Source organism: Globicephala melas, chromosome 11, assembly GCF_963455315.2.
Source record: "Globicephala melas chromosome 11, mGloMel1.2, whole genome shotgun sequence".
NCBI classification, from domain to species: Eukaryota; Metazoa; Chordata; class Mammalia; order Artiodactyla; family Delphinidae; genus Globicephala; species Globicephala melas.
In genome coordinates, this window is record NC_083324.2 from 77,670,351 (window position 1) to 77,691,628 (window position 21,278).

Genomic DNA, 21,278 nt, shown 5'->3' on the forward strand with positions numbered 1-21,278 from the left:
TTGAACGGACTAGAACACCCTAACTGGCTATTTAGTGATGTTTGGTCCCAGGGAAGTCTACCCAGAAAACCACATGAGTGTCAGGAGATTTCTTGTAAACTTACTCATCGAAGGAGATAAGCATTTGATCCTAAGTTATCAGATCCTGGTACAGTCAACCCCATTATCAGTAAGATATTCACCCAAAGGACTTATACACTTAAGTTTAGTGGTCAGAAAACCTCTCCTGGACATATACAAGCAATCTGCACTAACAGTGGGCCCTGGTTTAGGAAAATGCTAAGATTTCCTTATGAACTTAGATTTCTTCTATCCTAGTTGAGTGCTCTCAATTAAACCACTTTTACATTAGGGTTTTGTTTTTTTTAACTAGAGGCCAAAAGAATTCTATTTGTTGAAATGCATCCATCTGTTCACAACTAATCACTCCAACCTGTATTTTGTCACTTACTTTGCCTGACCATCCTATATTTTATCACTCTTTTCTTAAGAGATAATGCATATTTCCAGAAATTCTTCTTCATTCCAGCAATGTGGCCCCAAGAATTCTCCCTGGTCACTTGGACTAGACTTAAATTATTTCTCAGATTTCTATCAGCATCACATTTATAAGTCAGTTTTAAGATCTAATTTCTCCTGATTCTGTTTCTATAGATTGTAATTTCACTTACTGAAGGAGCCATTTTTCAGGCCATACTCCCCAGTTTCAGAAGGCCCCTATAAACAGGACCCTGTTTTCAAATATTGTAAAACCACTAAATGCTAACATTAATTCAGTTCTATTAATCTTCGGGACTTTTCCACCTTCTTTTTTTTTTTTTTTGCGGTATGTGGGCCTCTCACTGCTGTGGCCTCTCCTGTTGCAGAGCACAGGCTCCGGACGTGCAGGCTCAACGGCCATGGCTCACGGGCCCAGCTGCTCTGCGGCACGTGGGATCTTCCCGGACCGGGGCACGAACCCGCATCCCCTGCATCGGCAGGCGGACTCTCAACCACTGCGCCACCAGGGAAGCCCTGCACCTTCTTTTTGATGCCCTTCTTCCAACAGTATCCAGTAATCTAATGCTAACTTGGTCAACCAGAGACCCAACCATAGTGCACTGTGATCCTAAACCATCCTTTCCTCTACCTTTTCCTCATTCGCTGCCCGACCCTACCAAGCCGCCCCATCCATCCTGACCAAGGCTCACGTGGGATGCAATTTCACAGGCACTCGAGGGCAGCATGAGCTTTCTTTAGGGAAATACAGGTAGAGAAGTAGGTTATCAAATATTCCTTTATCACAGTCGGTAGTGGAAAGGATCGTAGTGTGCGTTCTGAAAAGCAAATCAAAATGTGAAAGACCCATCTCCCAGTAGGCAAGATGCCTTTTGTTGACCATCACCCCAAGGGCCAAAAATTCTAGGTCAAATCAGCTCCCATCCTTCTAGGCCCAATGCCAGCAGTGACAGTGGTGAGCTCTTCTGAAAAGCACCCAAAGAACATCAAGAGTAGAAGAATACCATGAAGAGAATTTACCAACCATAATTACTACAATTTTCGCTTGCCCTAAATAGCCACCAATCTCCCCTCTTTACTGTTAATGAAGCAAAGAAGCACACAAGTATTTCTAATTTGGAGAAGCCAAGGGAGCCTGTATGGGCCATTAGCAGCAGAAAGCTTCATTACCAGGGGAAGAAGTCTCTCCCTGAACTTCTCATGGTTTTATGTGCAAGAAATCAGGAGGCAACCAGTCCATCTGAAATGTTAACCCTTACCTCCGAGTCAGCAACGGCTCCTGTATATAATCAAAAAGACAAGAGGACTTCAAGACTTTCCTTTTCTATGAGGTAGCTTAATTTTTTTTTTAATCACCAAGCCTGTTTTTAATTAAGGGACATTTTCCTTTAGAAATATAGCAGTATCACTTGATAAAACTTCCCAACCTAAGTACCAATTTACAATACTAGTTGCATCAACAGTTATGTAATTTAGTGCCCAGATACTCTGCAGAACTGTTGAGTGTATCCTGCCCACAGAGGATTTCTCAGGCAATCAACAATACCAGTGAGAACAAACATTAACTCCCTGGTTTGTGTTTACCATTAGCTTACTTTTCCTGAGGGTCCACATCTCTGTGTATTAAGACAAACACTGCACTGAGCTCTAAATGCTCTAAATTCGGAGCAATTGTGAAATAAACCCTTTATAATTACACATCTCCTAAGCCAGACACATCATAAAAACGAGCCCCGAATGGTACTGCCAGCATTGCCTGGGTATTCATGCTTGCCGCTGTCACTCTCACCTTTTACTGCACAAAGAGCACAAAATCAAAATGTTGAGCACAGCCGACAAATTTTTGTGGCACGACTTTTCTTGAGCATCCTTTAAAAATACACTGGGCTCATAAGAAGTCTCTGTCAGAAGCTCACCACTGTCCTTCGTTTTGGAGAGTCTTATTTTTGCATAAGTAGCCCATCCTATACAGGTTGCTAACTGTGTATTCCCCTTGCCCCTATGGCTACTGGTGTAAATAAACCGCACCTCCCCATTGGTGAGCAATAATAATAAACAGAATTTTTTTTAATGAAAAAAAAAGTCCTGTCCAAGAACCACTATTCTCTCTGCTGATCTGCCATCACCCAGTGATAACTGACATGTACCAGTAAGGGGTTTCCTGTATATACTACCCTTATTGATTGAGAAACAAATATTTCTCCTTCTGAGTAAGACACCTAAGAGAAAAGAAATCTTAACCCTCAGTCTTTCTTCCAAACTTTTAACAATTCTTAAATTCATGTAAAAAAATAGAAATGATAGGCAGAGAGGCAAGCCGTATGAATCCTTGCATTTCTGGCAGGTACACCCCACATCACTCCTCCATGACTTTGCAGATATATATTTCTGTTTATCTTTTTTCAGAGTTAGCTAAAGCAATAATAATTGATTGTAGAAAAGTCCCCAAATCAACCTAGCACCTCCCCAAAGGTATTGTCTAAAGTTTTTGCGACACACTTGGGATAATAATTCTTGCTTACTATACCTTAATCCTTGAAGAGGAGCAATAGATGTCTATTGTCCATCTGTCTATCCTTCACATACTATTGCATCTCTTTCTTGATCTGTGGAATACAGCTGGAATGGCTATCTCAGAACATGAAAACACCACCCTTGGAGCTACACAACTCCAAGGTAGACAACTACTTGTCAGGAATATTGAAAAACAATTGTATGCATCTAGCAGGGAGTTAGACTATAAAGCCTACCTTCTCTTTTATATATATGCACACCTGGTGCTGGTGGGGCTGACAGACTCCCCCTCATGAGCTCACCATCAGCCCCTCTTCCCAACTCCGTATTCAGTGACATCAGGACAGATCGTGTGAGAGTATTTTCACCACGGAATTAAGCAAATGCTACAAATCAGGGTCTTTATTCTAGAAAGCTAGTTGTAAAACAGGTACCAGCACACCCCTGGACCCCTTTATTATTCATGAAATTTAATAACCATGGAGTATTGTTGATGATATTCCTCAGTTTGGGCTCCATTTTGATGTTTAGATCTTTTTCTATTTTAATGCTGTAACCTCTGCTGCCGAGAGCGGATAAAACTTCTTGGAATTTTCCTGTCTCACATGTGGTTTTTTTGAGAACTGAAAAGATACCATTAGTGATGCTATGCCTCTTTATCCCTAGGAAGGAGCGTTAGGTGATTATTAAAGGAAAAGCTTGGCCACAATTTCCATTTCAACTCTTCTTTACTTTTGCATTCATAGAGGCAGGGGGGTGCCTTGTACTCTGAACACTGACACATTAAGAGCAGTTCCATAGGTAGACCCTGAGCGCAAGCACTACAGGGAAGGATATTCAGCAGGATCTAAGAATCAAGGTGATCAACAGCAACATTAGCCTTTTCTTTTCTAGGAGAAATAGGAAGAGAGAAACAGAAGCTTTGGGGCACAATGAATCATAAACTGTGTCCTGAAAGACTCCAGATTCCACGACTTTCTGGGATATTTCGTTGGATAAGTGCAATGTCATGTGGCTATTGGAAAGTGTTCCCTATTTTTCAAGAATCGGATTAAGTTTCATTTGAGCAAACTTAATTCCCTTGCCAGGCATTTGCTTCTCAGAAACGTAATCATCTATAATATTTTATTCTATTAGTAGTAAGTTCATATGTTGTTTTGTCAATCATAAATGTAGAGACTTTTTTTTTTAAACTTCTTTATTGGAGTATAGTTGCTTTACAGTGTTGTGTTAGTTCCTGCTGTATAGCAAAGTGAATCAGCTATATGTATACATATATCCCCATATCCCCTCCCTCTTGCGTCTTCCTCTCACCCTCCCTATCCCACCCCTCTGGGTGGTTACAAAGCACCAAGCTGATCTCCCTGTGCTGTGCAGCTGCTTCCCACTAGCTATCTATTTTACGTTTGGTAGTGTATATATGTCAATGCTACTCTCTCACTTCGCCTCAGCTTACCCTTCCCCCTTCCCGTGTCCTCAAGTCCATTATCTACGTCTGCGTCTTTATTCCTGTCCTGCCCCTAGGTTCATCAGACCATTCATAAATGTAGAGACTTTTGAAAGACAACATTTACTGAGCACTTACTACATGCCAGACAACAACCCTGTGAGTTAAGTACCATTTGGCTCATTTTACTGATAGGAGAACTGAAGCAGAAAGAGGTGAAGTAACTTGTCCAGGAACATACCTAGGAAGTGGCGGAGGGAGGGTGGGCTATGATTTATGCCCACAAATGATTCTTAATTACCTCTCTATTCTTCAGCCTTTGAAAAATAATTTCAAACATATGCATATATCTTGACTTTCTTTTATGTACTTCCTATTAAAACTCAGAAGGACTGGTTGGCCAACCTACAACATCTTGTAAACTCTTTTAATTTCCCCCACATTCAATTCAGTACATAATTGGAAGACAGATCAAGGCTTGATTTACTAACATTTGAATAAATCTATGTCAACTGAAGGAGCTGCAGAGTGCTCTAAACCAAAAAACAAATAATTCCCAGATGGTAATTGTGAAAGTTCACTCTCATTCCCCCCATCACAATTCTATGCATCTATACCACCAGGAAAAGAAAAGGATTGCAAATGTATGCAAACTGCTGATTCGGTGGGTGGGGTAGGGGCAGAGTGGAGAAGAAATCAGCTGTTAAAATAAATCATCTGATCAACTGACAGCCCCGGGCAAGCAAAAGCCCAGAAGACAGTATGAAAGGATATTCTTAAGTATTTGATGTTGCTAGGAATTTTAGAAACAAAGACTGAGGATAGTATTTTAATCCTGGATCTTCTAAAGAAAAGTTAAGGGCTGTGGACTCCTCATAAATATGTCCTAAGAGAGAAATGGACAATAAGGACACTACAGGACGATTTGGGAGAGTCCACAATTTCTTAAATGATATTCATTTATTCAATACTAATTTTATTGAGTCACTATATGTTCAACATGGTACTGGGCACCATAATACAAACAAACAGAAAACCCTATCCTTGCCCCACTTACCAGGTATGAGGAGGGAGGGGCAATTTATAAAGCTATGTAGGAGCTATGAGTATTGGTTAGAGCAAGTATAGAGAGCCAGCACACAGCAGGGATACAAAAGCTGTACAGAAAGCTCGGGGAAGCTTACCAGAGAAAACAACCTTCATGTTGAGTTCATGGAAGCTGAGCCTTATGGGCTGAAAAGCACAAAGAAGTTGAGTATGGCTGAGGCATAAAATGCAGGGAAGGGAGGGCAGAGCATTGAGAAATGATGCTAGAAGTACAAACAGGAGCAGGTCACGAAGTGCCCACAAGACATTACAAATGGCAGGCTTTCATCGGGAGGCACTGGGAAACCTTGACAAAGCTTCTACAAAGAAATGCATGGATGGCAAGACCAGATCCGATCTACAAAGCCTCAAAAAGTTTAAGAATGGCATCGCAGCAAGGTGGCAAGCTAAGAGGCTGTTGTGGTTATACAGGTGGGAGGCAGTGTCAACCTGGACTAGAGTAGCTGGGAAGGAGAGAAGTAGAAAAACTCAGGAGAGATTTTTTAGGAGATAAAATGGGCTGGACTTGGTAGGTGATTTCTGTGAGGAATAAGTAAGAAGATGAGTCAAGGATGACTCCCATCTCTGCTTCAGATATAACTGAATCAGCTGTCTGAACACCCAGAGATTCTGAACACCGAGGGAGGAATAGGTCCAAGGAATAAAGACCATACGTTCAGTTTTGACAAGTTGAGTTTGAGATGGCTGTTGAATACTCTAGTGGAAATACTGAAAGCGTAGCTGCTCAACGGAAATATAATACAAGCCATAAGTGCAGGCCGCAGATAGAATCTTAAATTTTACTGTAGCCACAATGAAAAATTTAAAAGAAACAGGTGAAATTAATTTTAATAATATATTTAACCCAATATATTCAAAACTTATCATTTCAACGTAAGCAATATAAACAAATCGTTGCGCTCTCTTACATTCTTTTTTTTCATACAAAGTCTTAGAAATAAGGTGTATAGTTGAAACTTATGGCACATCTCCATCTGGGCGAGCCACATTTCACGTGTTCAGTAGCCACCTGTGGCGAGTGACTTCAATACTGCGCAGGGCAGATTGGATAAATGGATCTGGAATTCAATAAAGCAATGTAGACTGGAGGAACAAAATCTAGAATCAACAGTGACTGTTAACTGAGGCTGTGGAATAATCCAGATCACTTGGGAAGAGCATGACGTGCAAGGAAAGCTTCTCACAGAACCCTAAGGAACACTAGCATTTAAGGGGCAGGGAGACGAACTTACAAAGGAGGTCTAGAAGGAGCTCACAGAAATCCACTGGTGAGATGATCCTCGTTGCAGGTAATTTATCTCTAGACATAAGAAATGTGGGATCAGTAAATCCAGGAACTATGTGAGGCACGTTGCCATTATGAGGCCTCTATGGGAAACGTGCCTGACATTTTTCTGAAATGAGGTCCTGACTTACACTGATAGGGCTAATGCTTTCCAGTCTTATCAGGAAGGATGGGACTGGGAGAATGAGATTGGAAGCCAGGAAAGGAACGCTATGCTGAGTACCTGTGGCCCCTAAAGAAAGCACGTTTTTAGAGCTGGCAAGTGAGAGAGAACTCACCCAAACCAAGCGTGTCATCATTTTAGCAAAACAGAAAATAGACTCTGCCTTGTAGAGGGTGGGAATCTTTCCTTCACCTAAATATTAAACATTATTACCAACTTCAAACATTTTTAAGCCTCAGTCAACCCAACTGCAAGGTCAAGTCAGAGGAAGGTACAAAACTGGAAATGCCACAATGTAAGCACCCATCACTCTTGGAAAAGGTAGTGAGGGGAGGTCGCCAATGTCAAACAAGGAACTTATAGTGAACATGAACCAGAAGGGGCTTCCAAGGAGGAGATCACACTCCAAGCACTCGGTTGCTGGTTAGGGGGCAGAGGTGCCCCATTAAACAGCTGTGCAGCCCTCACGCCTTGCCCTCTGGGGACCTGGGCTGAGGGAGGCAGGAGGAGGCTAAGAGTTGAAAGGGAAGAGGGCAGGGTCCTTGTGCCACATCAGATCTCCATCAACATGCAACCCCAAAAGATGGGAACCGTGAGAGCTTTGTAAATCAACTCTTAGGGTGCGTGCTCCAGGGCAAATAGCACAACAAATTAATCCTTTCTCCATGAAATGCAGCAAGGTTTGTATCTACGCAGAATTCAAATTGCTCATTAGCTCTGACATGTTCCTAATGAGGTTATAATGCTCTGGGACAGAGATCAAGTCACTGAACACAAATAGCTGAGGATAGAATCCTGGAAAGCTCAAGTTAGAAAGACCTTAGGGCAGTGCTTCTAAACCTTGAGTATAAATCCCCTGTGGGTCCTGACTCAGAACGTCTGCGGTGAGTCTGAGATTCCCAAGTCTAATCCCAGGCCACACTGATGCACTCTGACTAGCAAGGCCTTCGAGATCATCTAACCCAACCACCTTACCCTAGAGATGAGGACATGAAGGCTAAGAGGCTCATAATTGGGAGTGTGCTAAGACTCCCCTGGGGCGAATTTGGGGTCATTGAGCACTTGTCCGCAGACCTGTGAATCAACCTGAAAATGTTTAAATAGAAGTCTAGGGAGTAGGGTGACCAACCATCCTGGTTTTCTCAAGACTGAAGGGGTTTCTGGGACACGAGGTTTTCTATTTTAAAACCAAGAAAATTACAAACAAACCAAGGCAAGTTTTTCACCCTAGTAGGAGTCTTTTGAATCTACTTAGAATACATTATCAGGATTATTATCTTTTTGACCTTGTCAGTCCCTGAGTGCTGGGATCATGACCTGCTGCCTAAGTAAGCACCTAATTATCCTGTCCAAAGATTCTCCAAGAGCAGATGTTCAGAGGATTCCACCTGCAGAGCCTTCTAATGCCACTAAACGCCTCTGTAAGACACAGTCTCCCAGTAGGTCTCCAAGTAAGGCATAAAAAAGGAATATCAACAACACAGAGAAATCAATATCATGCAAGCACAGAATGTTCTTTTTAACTACATAAATCTATTTTAATTTTCCTCATTTGGAAAAAACGCATGTAAGAAATAAATCGCTAACTTCAATAAAGCTCAAAATGCTCATTAAAAACATCTTTGTTAAAATCACTAAAATGATAAAAATCAGGATGCATTCCTAAGGATGAAAAGAAAAGGCATGCTCTGTATAATCCAAATGGTTAGAAATGAAAATACATCCCTCCACATTGTTATTTTACTCGCTGGAATTGGGTCCACTAACATTAGATAGAATAATAAACAGTTTGGAAAGCAAAAGTGGAGCATTTTCAGATGATTCAATGCTAGCCGGGTATTATATTACTAAGGTGTCTAAAACAGAATGTCAAGATACTGATGCCATATGCGTTCAGAATGCAGACTTAGTGCAATCCTGACCATATAGGCTCACTCTCTGGAGCTTACCTGTTTAAATAAGATGCCAGCATGATCTGGCTGAAGCACTTGACTTAATATTCATGCAGTTAGGACACAAAACAAAAGGAAAGAAGTGTGGCTAAATGTATATAATGCATTTGAAATAGGTAAAAGATAGAACCCTGGACACTCAGCAATCTTTACCTGGAAATTAAAGAGGGCAGAAGCAATCCTATTATGCATTATAAACAGCCCAGGTGCTGACTTAATGGTAGTTTGGGTAGCATAACCAAGGAGTCCTTGCTCCAATATTAATAGGAAATGTATTGTACAAATCCAATAGTTCATGAAATTAACAAGGAAAATGTACTGGGGTGAAGCAACTTTGCAAGTAATAGGGAGGCATCAGCAATTGCTTTCCTGGAGCATACTGAACACTTAAAAAGAGCTCAGGGGGAGTAGGTGTACATAAATGAGAATGGACATTACTGGAATTTTCAATAATCCTCTTAATTTAAATATATTTCAGATTCTCTGTTGGTTGCAAGTCTTTTCAAGAGGAAGCTATTAGCTCAAAATGCCAATAAGAGGTCAAGGGCTATGAGACCTGGTCCATTGTTATTGAAAGTTAGCTGCCATTTCAATCAGTCCAAAACTACCGTAAACTTATGATTTGACAGCTGTCAAAATTATCCCCACATCACTTTTGTAGAACTAAATATTTCCAGAAGATTCCGGAAAACAATTTCGCTTTTATAAATATCAACAGCATGGATGATATATGCATGTGCATTGACAAGCCAAAATGTAGAGTTAATTCAACTTACAAACCAATAGACATACGATGGAAGAGAACATTTTCCTCACAGACACTTCCATGGACAAGCTGACTGAAGCTGGCCTTGACCAAACAAGAAGCTGGAAGGGTTTCCATAGAAGCAAGAACGTGACTTCTATTTTTCCCGGACAGAGACCCATCCAAGTCTTCCAAAATTGCTGCATGAGGAAATGGAAATGCTACCAAGTTTGGAGAGTTTGTAAACTTCAACTGGTTGGTCTTGACAGTAAATCCACCTATAAATTGGAAGAAAGACTGTGATGCAGTGACACCAAAGAATATGATCACAAATGGCAACTGAACTCACGGGAATATTTTCAGTATTCTAAATTGCATATTTATACAGTTTTACAATCCACTCAATTTATTCAAGAAAAAAAAAATCCTAGGTGTTGACTATATGCCAGGCTCTGTGCTATGTACTGGAGAGAGAGGGAAACAGGAACAGTAGCGGCATTGCCCTCATGCAGCCTGTATTCTAGGGCAAGGATTCTCAACCGGGAGTGGTTTGCCCTCCAGGGGACATTTGGCACCACCTGCAATCATTTTTGGCTGTCACAACTGGGTGGATGGCAGGGCTACGAGCATCTGGTGGGTAGAGGCAAGGATGAGGCTAAACGTTCTATAATGCACAGGACAGTTCCCACAACAAAAAGTTATCCAGGGACTTCCCTGGTGGTCCAGTGGTTAAGACTCCGTGCTTCCACTGCAGCGGGTGCAGGTTCCATCCCTGGTCCGGGAACTAAGATCCCCCATGCTGCTCTGTGCAGCCAAAAAAAAAGTTATGCAACCCCAAATGCCATAGTGCCAAGGGTGAGAAATTGTGGTCTAGTGGGAAATGATGACACATAACATTAATTGACTAATTATTAAACGCTAAAATTGCTGTGGGTTAGTCTCTCCATCTTTCTGCTCTAGTTCCTCTACGGCAAACCGAACCCCACTTTTTATGAGATTTATACTTTAATCATTTACCCTCAAAAGCAATATTCAATCAATCACGTGGGTAGATAGTAATAGTAACATTTTTCAAATACTAGCTCTAGGGCTACACTTCTTAGCAGGGTTTCCCTCATGCCACCTCCATGTGATTCACTGTGATTCTGTTGCCAGTCCAGTTGCCCAGGAAGAAACGATGGCAGTGGTCTAATACTCACCTTCCTGTCATTAAAATTTAAAAATTCAGTACACATCTCTTAGTATATATGCTACCATATTACTATATTATATACCTTATAAAATACACCAAAAAAGGAAAATTTTAAAATAAAATATTGATACAAAGAGAGGCCCTAATGCTTTCATTCTCATCCCAGTAGAGTCCATGGACTGAATTGTCACACATTCAAGATGCCACGATTCCACCTCTGGCAACTTCTGTAGTTCATCTAATACCACAAGCAGCTCTACAATTCAGTTATACTGGATTTCTTTGCAATTCCCCAATCATAACTTGCTCTTTGGAATTTTTTTTGCATATGCTGTTTCTAATACTTAGAAACTTTTCTCTGCCTATTCCTCCTTGCAAACTTCTCTTCACCTTTCTAAATCCTGCTCCAGGCACTCTATGATGAAATCTTACCTGACCCCTTACCTTGCTCCCCTCACTGACCTTGCTCAATCCTCTAGTACTGGACTTATCACACTATTACAATCGCTGGCTTAGACATTTATTTTTGTGCCTAGATGGAGAGACGCTGGAAGACAAGAACTATGGGTTTTTCATCTCTGCACTGCCCAGTTCCTTAAACCGAACCTGGACTAGACAATTTTTAAACAAATGAAGGAGATGGCTCCACCAAGACCAGCCAGTGGGAAGAGATTAGCGCTCATAAGGAGCAGGGTGCTTTTTTTTCAGTGTCTTATGAATGATATGAAACAGTGAAGCTATTAAATGACTGAGGAATTATGATTTGAAGTGATTGCCATAAGGCATTTTTCATTCCCATTATTATTTCTACAATCTTAAACTCAGATGCCACCCAAGTAAAAACAATATTTGGCTCTGCCTATGGCGGGGGGGCGGGGGGGGGGTGGAAAAAAGCACAGTGGAAACTTGCTGATTATTCATTTAATTAAAAAAACAAACAATTATCTAAATTGGTGATTCAAACCACAAGAGCATGTTTACTTGAATCACTTGGTTTGTCTGTTTACAATGATCAAATCAACTAGATTGCTCTCTGCTTCTTTTCACCTTGGCCCATGAGTTCTCCAAGGTTATTTCTCACTGCCTCTGAGATGTGGTTAACAAGTGGACAAGAATTCCTATGGTGCATACAACAAGTCTTGGGCTGTTGCAAACATAAAGTACCTGAACTCTGGCTCTTTCAGGAAAGCTTGCATGTGTGTTAGTTTATATCCATATGTCTATCCGTCCAGTTCCATTCATTGATTTAATCAATGAACCTACTGGGCATCAGGCTACTAGTTAACTAATGATAAAACTCTGAGCAAAAGAGATGTGATCAGATATAGAGAACAAACTGGTGGCTAGGTTGGGGCAAGATGGGGGAGGGGCTCAAGAGGGACAAACTAGTATGTATAAAATAAATAAGCTACAAAGATATATCGTAGAGCCCAGGGAATAGAGCCAATATTTCATAATAACTTTAAATGGAGTATAATCCATAAAAATATTGAATCACTATGTTGTACACCTGAAACTAACTGTAAATCAACTCTACTTCAATAAGAGAGAGAGAGAAAGATGTGATCCCTGCCTTTATGAAGCTCAGAGTCCAGCAGAGACATGGCACCATAGTCATAGAGTGTGATAGGCACCATATAGGGAAAGACTGGGGAGCTGCAGGAGCCACATTGGGAGCACCTGGCCTCCTCTAGAATTTCTCTTAGGAGATTTGAGCAGCAGTTTCAACTAATGCAATCTTATAACTAAAAGAAACAATGAGTCACAATGGCTTTTGTCACTATTTATCACATTTATGTGAGTACTCGCCTTATTCACTATCTATCTTATCTGCTCAACTTACCCTGTCCTCGGGAACAGCCTGAACAGGTCCTGATGGCCACACAGTCAGTGAGATCAAAATTCACAAAGGTTGTGTTAGACACTGTCAGTTCCCACCTTTTGGGAGTTTTGATCCCAGCTGACATACACAGGCTTCCCTGTGATTTAGAAGGGGGACAAAAGGGAAGAAAAATAAGGGGACTGGCCACATGAAATACAATTTTAATACATGAATAAAAACAATTAAGTGAGTAAAAAGACAAACTACAGACCGGGAAAAATGTTTGCAAATCAAATATATGACAAAGGATCACAATGAAATATGCTACACACCTGTTAGATGGCTAAATGAAAACATAGTGACCGTACCAAGTGCTGATGAGGAAAAGAAATAAATGAACCTCTCATACATTGCTGGTGGAAATGCAAAATGGTACAACCACTTTGGAAAATAGTTTGGCACTTTCTTACAAAATTAAACATACTCTTAACATTGACCTAACAACTCAACTCCTAAGTGTTTACCTTAGAGAAATTAAAACATGTTCATACAAAACCCTTACACAAATGGTTAAAACAGTTTTCTTTGTAGTCAATCACCAAATCTGGAAACAACTCAAATGTCCTTCAACAAATGAGTAGGTAAACCTGTGGTAGATCCCTATAGTGGAATACTGCCCCACAATAACAAGGAATAAAATACAAGTTAGATAAATACTAAAGGATTCGGGAACGAAAGAAGCCAGTCTCAAAAGGTTACATACTATCTTATTCCATTTATATGATTGTTGAAAAGAAAAAACTATAGTGATAGAGAATACATTAGTGACCTCCGAGGGGTTAGACATGAGAAGAGGATGTGGCTACAGAAACGGAGTCAGAGGGAGGTTTTTTCAGGCTGATGCAACTGTTCTGTATCTTGATTGTGGTGTTGGTAGTTACAGAAATCTACACATACGTTAAAATTTATAGAATTGTATATCAAAAAAGTCCATTTTACTGTATGTTAATATAAAAATAAATAGTAAAAAGTCTAAAAAGAAACAAAAACTGCTTCCAGGATTTTCCACAAAATCTCTTCAACAGACTCCATCTAATCAAGCTGTTAGTGCTTCACTGTTCTGTTGCTAAAGATAATTGTCTGTCTGAGGATCACCAGAAATTGTCAAGGGTCTCCAGCATGGAAGACTGTGATAAAAAGAAACAAAAAGAAGAAAAGAAACCCAGTGGAGACAAAGCCAGTATAGAAATCAGAAGAAAGCTTAAAAACTATCATTAATAACATCAGAGAAATAAGAATATCATGTGCATGAAACAAGAAGAAGCCTAAAAAGGAATATTTCGGAAAAGAAAAAGAGAACAAAAACAGGAGAGCAGTAATAATAAATTCAATAGAAAAAATGAAATAACTTAGAAAGTAGGATAAAAAGGCAGTGGGGCAGTGGGAAATCAGAGAGAAAATTAAGAAGATTAGATAAGTAATTTAGAGAGCCAATATCCAAATAATAATAATTTCAAGAAAAAGGAAAATATATAGGAGATAAGTATCAAAGAAATAAGTGAAGGAAACTTCCCAGAAGGAAAGGATATGATTTTCCACAGTGAAAAGTCTGGCCCAGAGCCTAATACAGTGGTTAGAAGAAAAAGCCACACAGCAAGGTACACCATATTGAAATTGCAAAATACCAGGGACAAGGGCGAGACCCTAAAAATTTCCAAAGAGGAAAAACTAATAGGTTACATATAAAAGACCTAGAATCAGAGTATCTAAAAACTCATTTCTTTTTGCAAAGTGATTCAGCATATATATATGGTTTTTAAAATTATTTTCCATTATGGTTTATCACAGGATATTGAATATAGTTCTCTGTGCTATACAGTAAGACCTTGCTGTTTATCCATACTATATATATATAATGGTTTGCACAGAGTATCTAAAAACTCTTTAACCTCAAGACTAGAAGCTAGGAGACAATGAAGAATTGCCTTCAAAACGTCAAGGCAAAATGAACTCCAACCTAGTAGTCTATAGCCACAACCTTCCAAGAAGGGGGTCTCCATTTGTAGGTCAAAATCTTTAACTTCCATAGACCCCCAGTTAGTTAAGAAAGTTACTGCAGGCTAATAAAATGAGAATTAAATCAGAAAGGAGGGAGACAGGGGAATCAGGAACAAGAGTTCCAATACTACAGAGACATGGAGAAAATCTCCAGAATGTTGGTCAAGAGAAATTCCAAGACCTAGCTATGAAACCCTTTTCTCACACTGCTGGTACAAGTTTAAATACTTGTAATTGTTGTTTGTCGTTTGGCATCGGCCACTAAGGCTGAAGGGACATACTCTGAGCCAGCAATTTTACAATCTGGCACATGTTCAACAGAAATGCATGCTTGTGAACACCAAGAGACATATACAAGATTGTTCATAACATCTTTCTCTGTAATAACGTAAAACTGGAAACAAGCAAATGTGTATCAAGAGCAACATAGCTTTAAAAAATTGTGATAGAGTCCATAAAGTGGAATACTACGTAACAACGGGAAGAATAAATGATTGCAACATATAAAAACATGGATGAATCTCACAGACATAATGTTATGCCAAAGAAGCCAGGCACAGAAGAGTTACACGATTTATGATTCCATTTATATAAAGTTCAAAAACAGATTTGAAATTAACCTATGTCTGAGAAGTCTAAATAATGGTTCTCCTTTGGCTTGGGGGCTGGGGGTTGGGTTAACTGGGAGCAGGCATGAAGGGGTTTCAGAGGAGTTGGTGATGTGCTATTTCTAGATCTGGGTGGTATGCACGTGGTTTTTGCTTTATAAAAATTCATTGAGCTCTTCACTTGTGATTTGTGCACTTTTCCCCATAAACATTATATTTCCATGAAACAATTTGTTTGAAAAGGTGGGACAGTACTAGAGAAAAATAATGTATAAGATGGGAGGGTGAAGAAAGAAGTTAGAGAAGTTTAAGGTCCTTGCATGGCTCATGTAATTAAGTGCCGATGTAATTAAGACTTTGTGAAGACGAGCAGGTGTGTCACAAGTTTAAGTCCAACGTGAACAATCACAACAGAATGAATAACGTTCGAATGAGTAAATATAAAAAAGATATTATTCAATGCAGGACAAATCAAGTTCCGAAAGCAGAAAAAAAGAAACAGAGAAAACGGGTTGCAAACTGAAAGCACGAAATAAGATGGCGGAAATAAATGCAAATATGTGGGAGACATCAGCATGCGGATGGTAATAACTGAAACCACTAGAGAAAATGAGATTTCTCCCAGGGAGAGCAAGTATATGGAGAGAAGAAGGGGTCCTACGATAGAATTTAGACAAACAAAAAGATGAAAAGTCTAAACTGGGGAAGAGAAATCCACAAGTGAAGATGAGGAGTAACCCTTAGACAAATAGGAGAAAGAATGAAGCATCCCCAACAGCATCTGTCCGAAAAAGACTTTTTTTTAAAGTAGTATCATCTGCTTGAATTAATTACAGTAACAACAAAAAGGCAACCATCCTACAGTTACTTCCAAAAGTAGGATGACCATAATTTACACCCAAATCAGGACATCCTGAAGAGTGTGAAAAGGGGTGCTAATTAGATGGAAGGCTAGGCCCGCACAACAAACAAAACCACACAGCCAATGTAGCATGTATAGTGATGGTTAGCGCACCTCCTTCTCTTGCATAATAAAGCCATCCTCATTGAAAATTATTCTACCCATCTCAGTAACAAGGTAATGCTGGGTATGAGGCATACACAAATATGCCTAAAGGAAAAAAAATCCTTTTTTCTTCCAGAGAAAACTTAGTTTTCTTCCAGAAACTAGTGTTTGTTTTAGAATAAGACTCACTGATAGAAACTAACACAATATTGTAAAGCAATTATACTCTAATAAAGATGTTAAAAAAATTTTTTTAATAAAAATAAATTTAAAAAGACTCACTGATAATTGTGTGTCACCAATTATACATGGGTGGAAGGTCTAAGAATAGTTAAGCCAAATTCTCTGAAAATTTTAATTCCTAAAGAAATGGCAGGTTTGAAAGAAAGAGGCTAAAATCAGATTTCCACAACCACAGAGAGGTTTGACATCCTTCTTTAAAAAAAAAAAAAACAATTAACACAGTTTTATACAGCAATAAAGTGGTTCCCAAATAAATCTGAGCAATGTTGTGTTAACTAAAGATTCATAGATATTTTTCTTGTTTGTTTTTAACTCTAGAACTTTGTGAAGATTTTAAAGTGTTAATATGCAATGTGAGTTTCAGGGGATGGGAGGGATGGTAAACAGCATATCCTGTGTGTAATTAACCTAAGAATCTTTCTTTTCTCAGAGTCTCTCTTGGGACCAGCCTTCAATGAAAAACACTTCAGAAAATACTGGAGTAGGCACTAATAAATGCTTATTGCCAAAGCCATCTTCCATATGTAATTAAATGAGTATTAGACCAGGCATGGGAAGATATCCAGGTGGTCCTAGCTCCACAATACTGGGCATGATTTTGGGCTATCATTTGACTCCCCAAAGCCTCCATTTCTTTACCTGTAAATTCAGGAGTTCTAACTAGACCAACTCTTAGGTAATATTTACCTCTAAAGTTGCATGGTTTTATGATTTGGATGCCTAATCAAGATCTAGACCTTTCCTAGAACAAGCTGTTTAACATTTTCCATCCAGGGACTTTGGTTCTGCACTCACTTGTTAGGAGACTCAGAAGCCCTCAGTTGCATTACCTTGCTGGTGAATCACACTCCAGGGGTGAGATTATTTTTTGTTACCTCATAAGCACCCTTTTGTCATAATCTATCTCTTAACTTATGTCACTCTCCCATGAATTATGATGTCTATTTAGCATCAGTTAGGATGTTGTGACATTGATTTGCCAGGACAGTTATTTACTCAGCTTGATGGGCATTTTATTTTCAGCATCTTCTCTATGGTTATTTCGGAGACATTTAAGGGCCTGGGTCAACCAGTATCACAGAATCTAAATCTGGGTCCCATGCTCTCTCGAAAACTATGCAACCTGAAAAGAAGAATAATCTCTCAAGGTGGTAATCCTTTCAGAGAAAAGGAAAAACTGGCAGGTATTTTCCCTCCTGAAAAGAATGGTTCAGAAGAGAAGTAATGAAGGAAGTTGGAGAATTAAATATAGGAAAATGTAGCTTAGTAAGAAAATGATTTTTTACTCTTAATGTTTGTATCTATAGCTATGAAATAGTCAAGGGAAGTACTAAAGTCAATAATTATCATTTAAATATCAGTTGATCAAAGCATTCAGAAACAAACTAAAGAGAATGCTCTTTCCTTGGTCCCCAGAAGTACTCTAGGTCCCTTCCATCTATGATTATTCTGACAATGTGACACGAATATTCATGTAACTCCTTCAAGAAAAAGAACTTGGGGGACCCGTTATAGGTCTGAAGCCAATGGCAGCCATGGACTTCCCTTGAGAACTAGTACTTCTTATCCAGGAAGTCCTCTAAGGCTCACCTACATTCTGGGCCCCTGGCCATGCAGTGGCAGGGAAGTCATCTATAGGTTGATGTTTATCATGTAGAAACCCACACTGAGGCAAGTATTAGGGAATCACATAAGAAACCGTAGTATATTAAGCAAACAATGTAAATTATATCACCTTTTTCTCTGGGGCAGGGACCCTAAATAGAGTAAGAACTCTATGAACAAAATGTTGATGTCGAAACTTGGCAAACCACAGATGCACAAAGACAATTTGGAATCACCTCATAATCCTTGGGAAGTTAGAGTAAATGACCCTAAAATTATTAGGCTTATTATTGAATTGTATGGACAATAATGCTAAATCGCAAACAAATAAAAGAGTTCTGCGAACCACTCAGGGCTTTTGTGATGTACATGGACACATAACATGGAAATCTTGTGTGTATTTGAATTTTATGATAAACATCACCACTGTTACAAATCAAAAGCTCCTCCAAATTTGACCAATTAAATACAAGATTTACTAAAGAATGCTATTTAAATTACATATCCTGGATTAGCAGGGGACCCAACACATGCGGTTCTGTTTTGATGGACAACATAAAAGAATCACACGAAGGCACTTACCTTGGGGGCAAAATGAGCAAGTAATAAGCTGTCAGTAACTGAAGTATTTGCATCACTTTCCAAGATGTCAATTCCAAAATCTCTGCATGCATAAACCTGGAAGTTTTTCAGGTGAAGATTGCTACTTCTAAAAATCTGTAAAACAACAGCATATATTATGTCAAAGGTCTGAGGCTTGGGTTTTCTTGCAGACTTCCTGTAGCTTCTTTAATTATTGATGAAGTATAAACAAGCATGCCATACCATATTTAAGCAGCTTTTGTCCATCAATATCTGTGCAGGCGTCCCAGAGTTGCCGTGAGGTCAGCACTAACTAGTCCCCTTTGGTAACATCCCCTCTATACTTTTCATTTCTCCTCCTAACAATTGATGCATTAAAAGGTCAATGTGGGGCTTCCCTGGTGGCGCAGTGGTTGAGAGTCCGCCTGCCGATGCAGGGGACGCGGGTTCGTGCCCCGGTCCGGGAAGATCCCACATGCCGCGGAGCGGCTGGGCCCGTGAGCCATGGCTGCTGAGCCTGCGCGTCCGGAGCCTGTGCTCCGCAACGGCAGAGACCACAACAGTGAGAGGCCCGCGTACCGCAAAAAAAAAAAAAAAGGTCAATGTGAATTCTTTACTTTAGTAAACTTGCAACTGTCAAGTAACACAAAATGAATGGAGAAAAACAGAGCATCCGAGAACTCCAGTACTTAACATTTTCCTCGGTGTTGTATATGTTTACTAATATTGTCAGAAAATTGTAAATATGAAATAAGTAATTCAGCATGACTACAGACTCAAAATATGTTATATGCATATACAATAATGACAGCTTGGGCTAGTGGCCCTAAACAAGGATCAAGTATTAACAAAATGAGCTTGTCAGAGTTGAATCACACTAGCCTGGGGGACAGAGCCCTTGGTTTTTACCTAGCACTCATATTAACTAATTATGTGATCTTGGGCAAGACATTTAACTTTTCCTAGGCCTCACTTCAACCACCCTGAAAATCAGGGTGCTGTTAGGACTACCAGTTAACCTTTACACAATGGCCTCTTTGTTTACTAAATAGGGTCATGCTTACGTTCGTACCTTAAAGTGGGAGTTTCCTATTACTTAAGGCCAAGGAAGCCTTGATTTATCACAGTATGGTGCTTCTACTTGTCAATCAGTCTTTGTGCTTGCATTTTCAAGAACTGAATAGCTTGCATTTCCCACTATGTATGTGCTGACAGCTTTTATAAAATGATGGATCTTTGAAGACACGTTTATGTAAACAAAATGGGTACGATCTGAACTGATAACTTGACAACAGTTGTTACCTAATTACAGGCATCAGCCCTTCTGCAAGGCACGAATTGCTTCCCTGCAAAAGAGGGATTTGTCACCTCTATATTTATAATGCTTGTGGGAAACAAAGTACTTTATCGAATTTAATGAGAAGAAAATACTTAATACAATAGGGACTCTTCCTGTTAGCTAACCCAATTTTGTATTTTGGGACTTTCCCAAATAGTTCTCCTTTATGTTGGATAGGTGAAATAAATGCCTAACTTTCTTACTGTGACTTAATTATATGTTTTTATTCTATTTACTGAATGCCCTATAGATATATTTCTTCATCTGTGTATCTTAGGCTCCCTATTTCTACGTGGCAGAGACCAAATGTATGTAATTTTCTCTGTGTAGCACCAAACAGTGACCCTGGATAATTTTTATATGGTGCTGGTAATAGTGAGCATACAAAGCTTTCTTATAAGACATCACTGAAATAATGAAAATTAAATGGATAACATGAACATTGTTTCCTTTCAAGGAAAATGGGAGAAAATTTGGCTCATTGATGAAGGTAAGAATGCCACCTTGAGCTGGAATTTTTGCGTTTCAGTGATGAACAGAACTTTTCCTTACAACTGAAACATGTCCTATTCAGGATATTAGGGTATCAAATGCACAACGTCTGGAGTCTGGATTCTGCACCTGGTTTTGCTGCTAACAAACTGTGTGACCTTTGGCAAATCCCTTTACTTTCTGAACCTTAATTTTTTCTCTCTAAATAGGCATGTGAGGGGAAGAACAGATGACCCCTATGATCTTTCTTGGTTGCAAATCTCTATGATTCTGTTGTTCCCTACTAGAGCTGCTGGAAAATCGCCATACAGGCAATGAACTAACCTTGGCTTGCTGACTAGGAATCTGTTCATGCAACAACTATTTCACACACATCTATGATGCTGTTGGCTCCTTAAAGCTGTGAGAATATCGCAATGCTCCCCCAACAGCAAATCATCCCCCTTTAAGTAGAGATGCACAATAAATCACCACAAGAACAAAAAACTAAAGAAACGTACCTGGGCACCACCTGCACTTCCCCAAACCGTGAAATTTTGGAACAGGGTGGGACCAGTGCCGTTATCCCAAGTTGGCTGAAACTTAGGGTATACAAAGAGGCCACACCTAGGAAGAAAGAT

The 21,278-nt window shown here is 39.6% G+C and overlaps 1 protein-coding gene across 1 annotated transcript in view; it reads right to left on the reverse strand.

The window, feature by feature from the left end:
• Positions 1–21,278, reverse strand: part of PKHD1 (PKHD1 ciliary IPT domain containing fibrocystin/polyductin) — a 426,555-nt gene that overhangs the window by 208,573 nt on the left and 196,704 nt on the right. Inside the window, exons 44-47 of the mRNA XM_030870494.2 lie at positions 21,159–21,264; positions 18,828–18,962; positions 12,747–12,882; positions 9,743–9,989 (exon numbers count right to left, since the gene is read on the reverse strand). Coding sequence (XP_030726354.2) covers positions 9,743–9,989; positions 12,747–12,882; positions 18,828–18,962; positions 21,159–21,264 — 624 coding nt within the window. The remainder of the gene's footprint in view (positions 1–9,742; positions 9,990–12,746; positions 12,883–18,827; positions 18,963–21,158; positions 21,265–21,278) is intronic.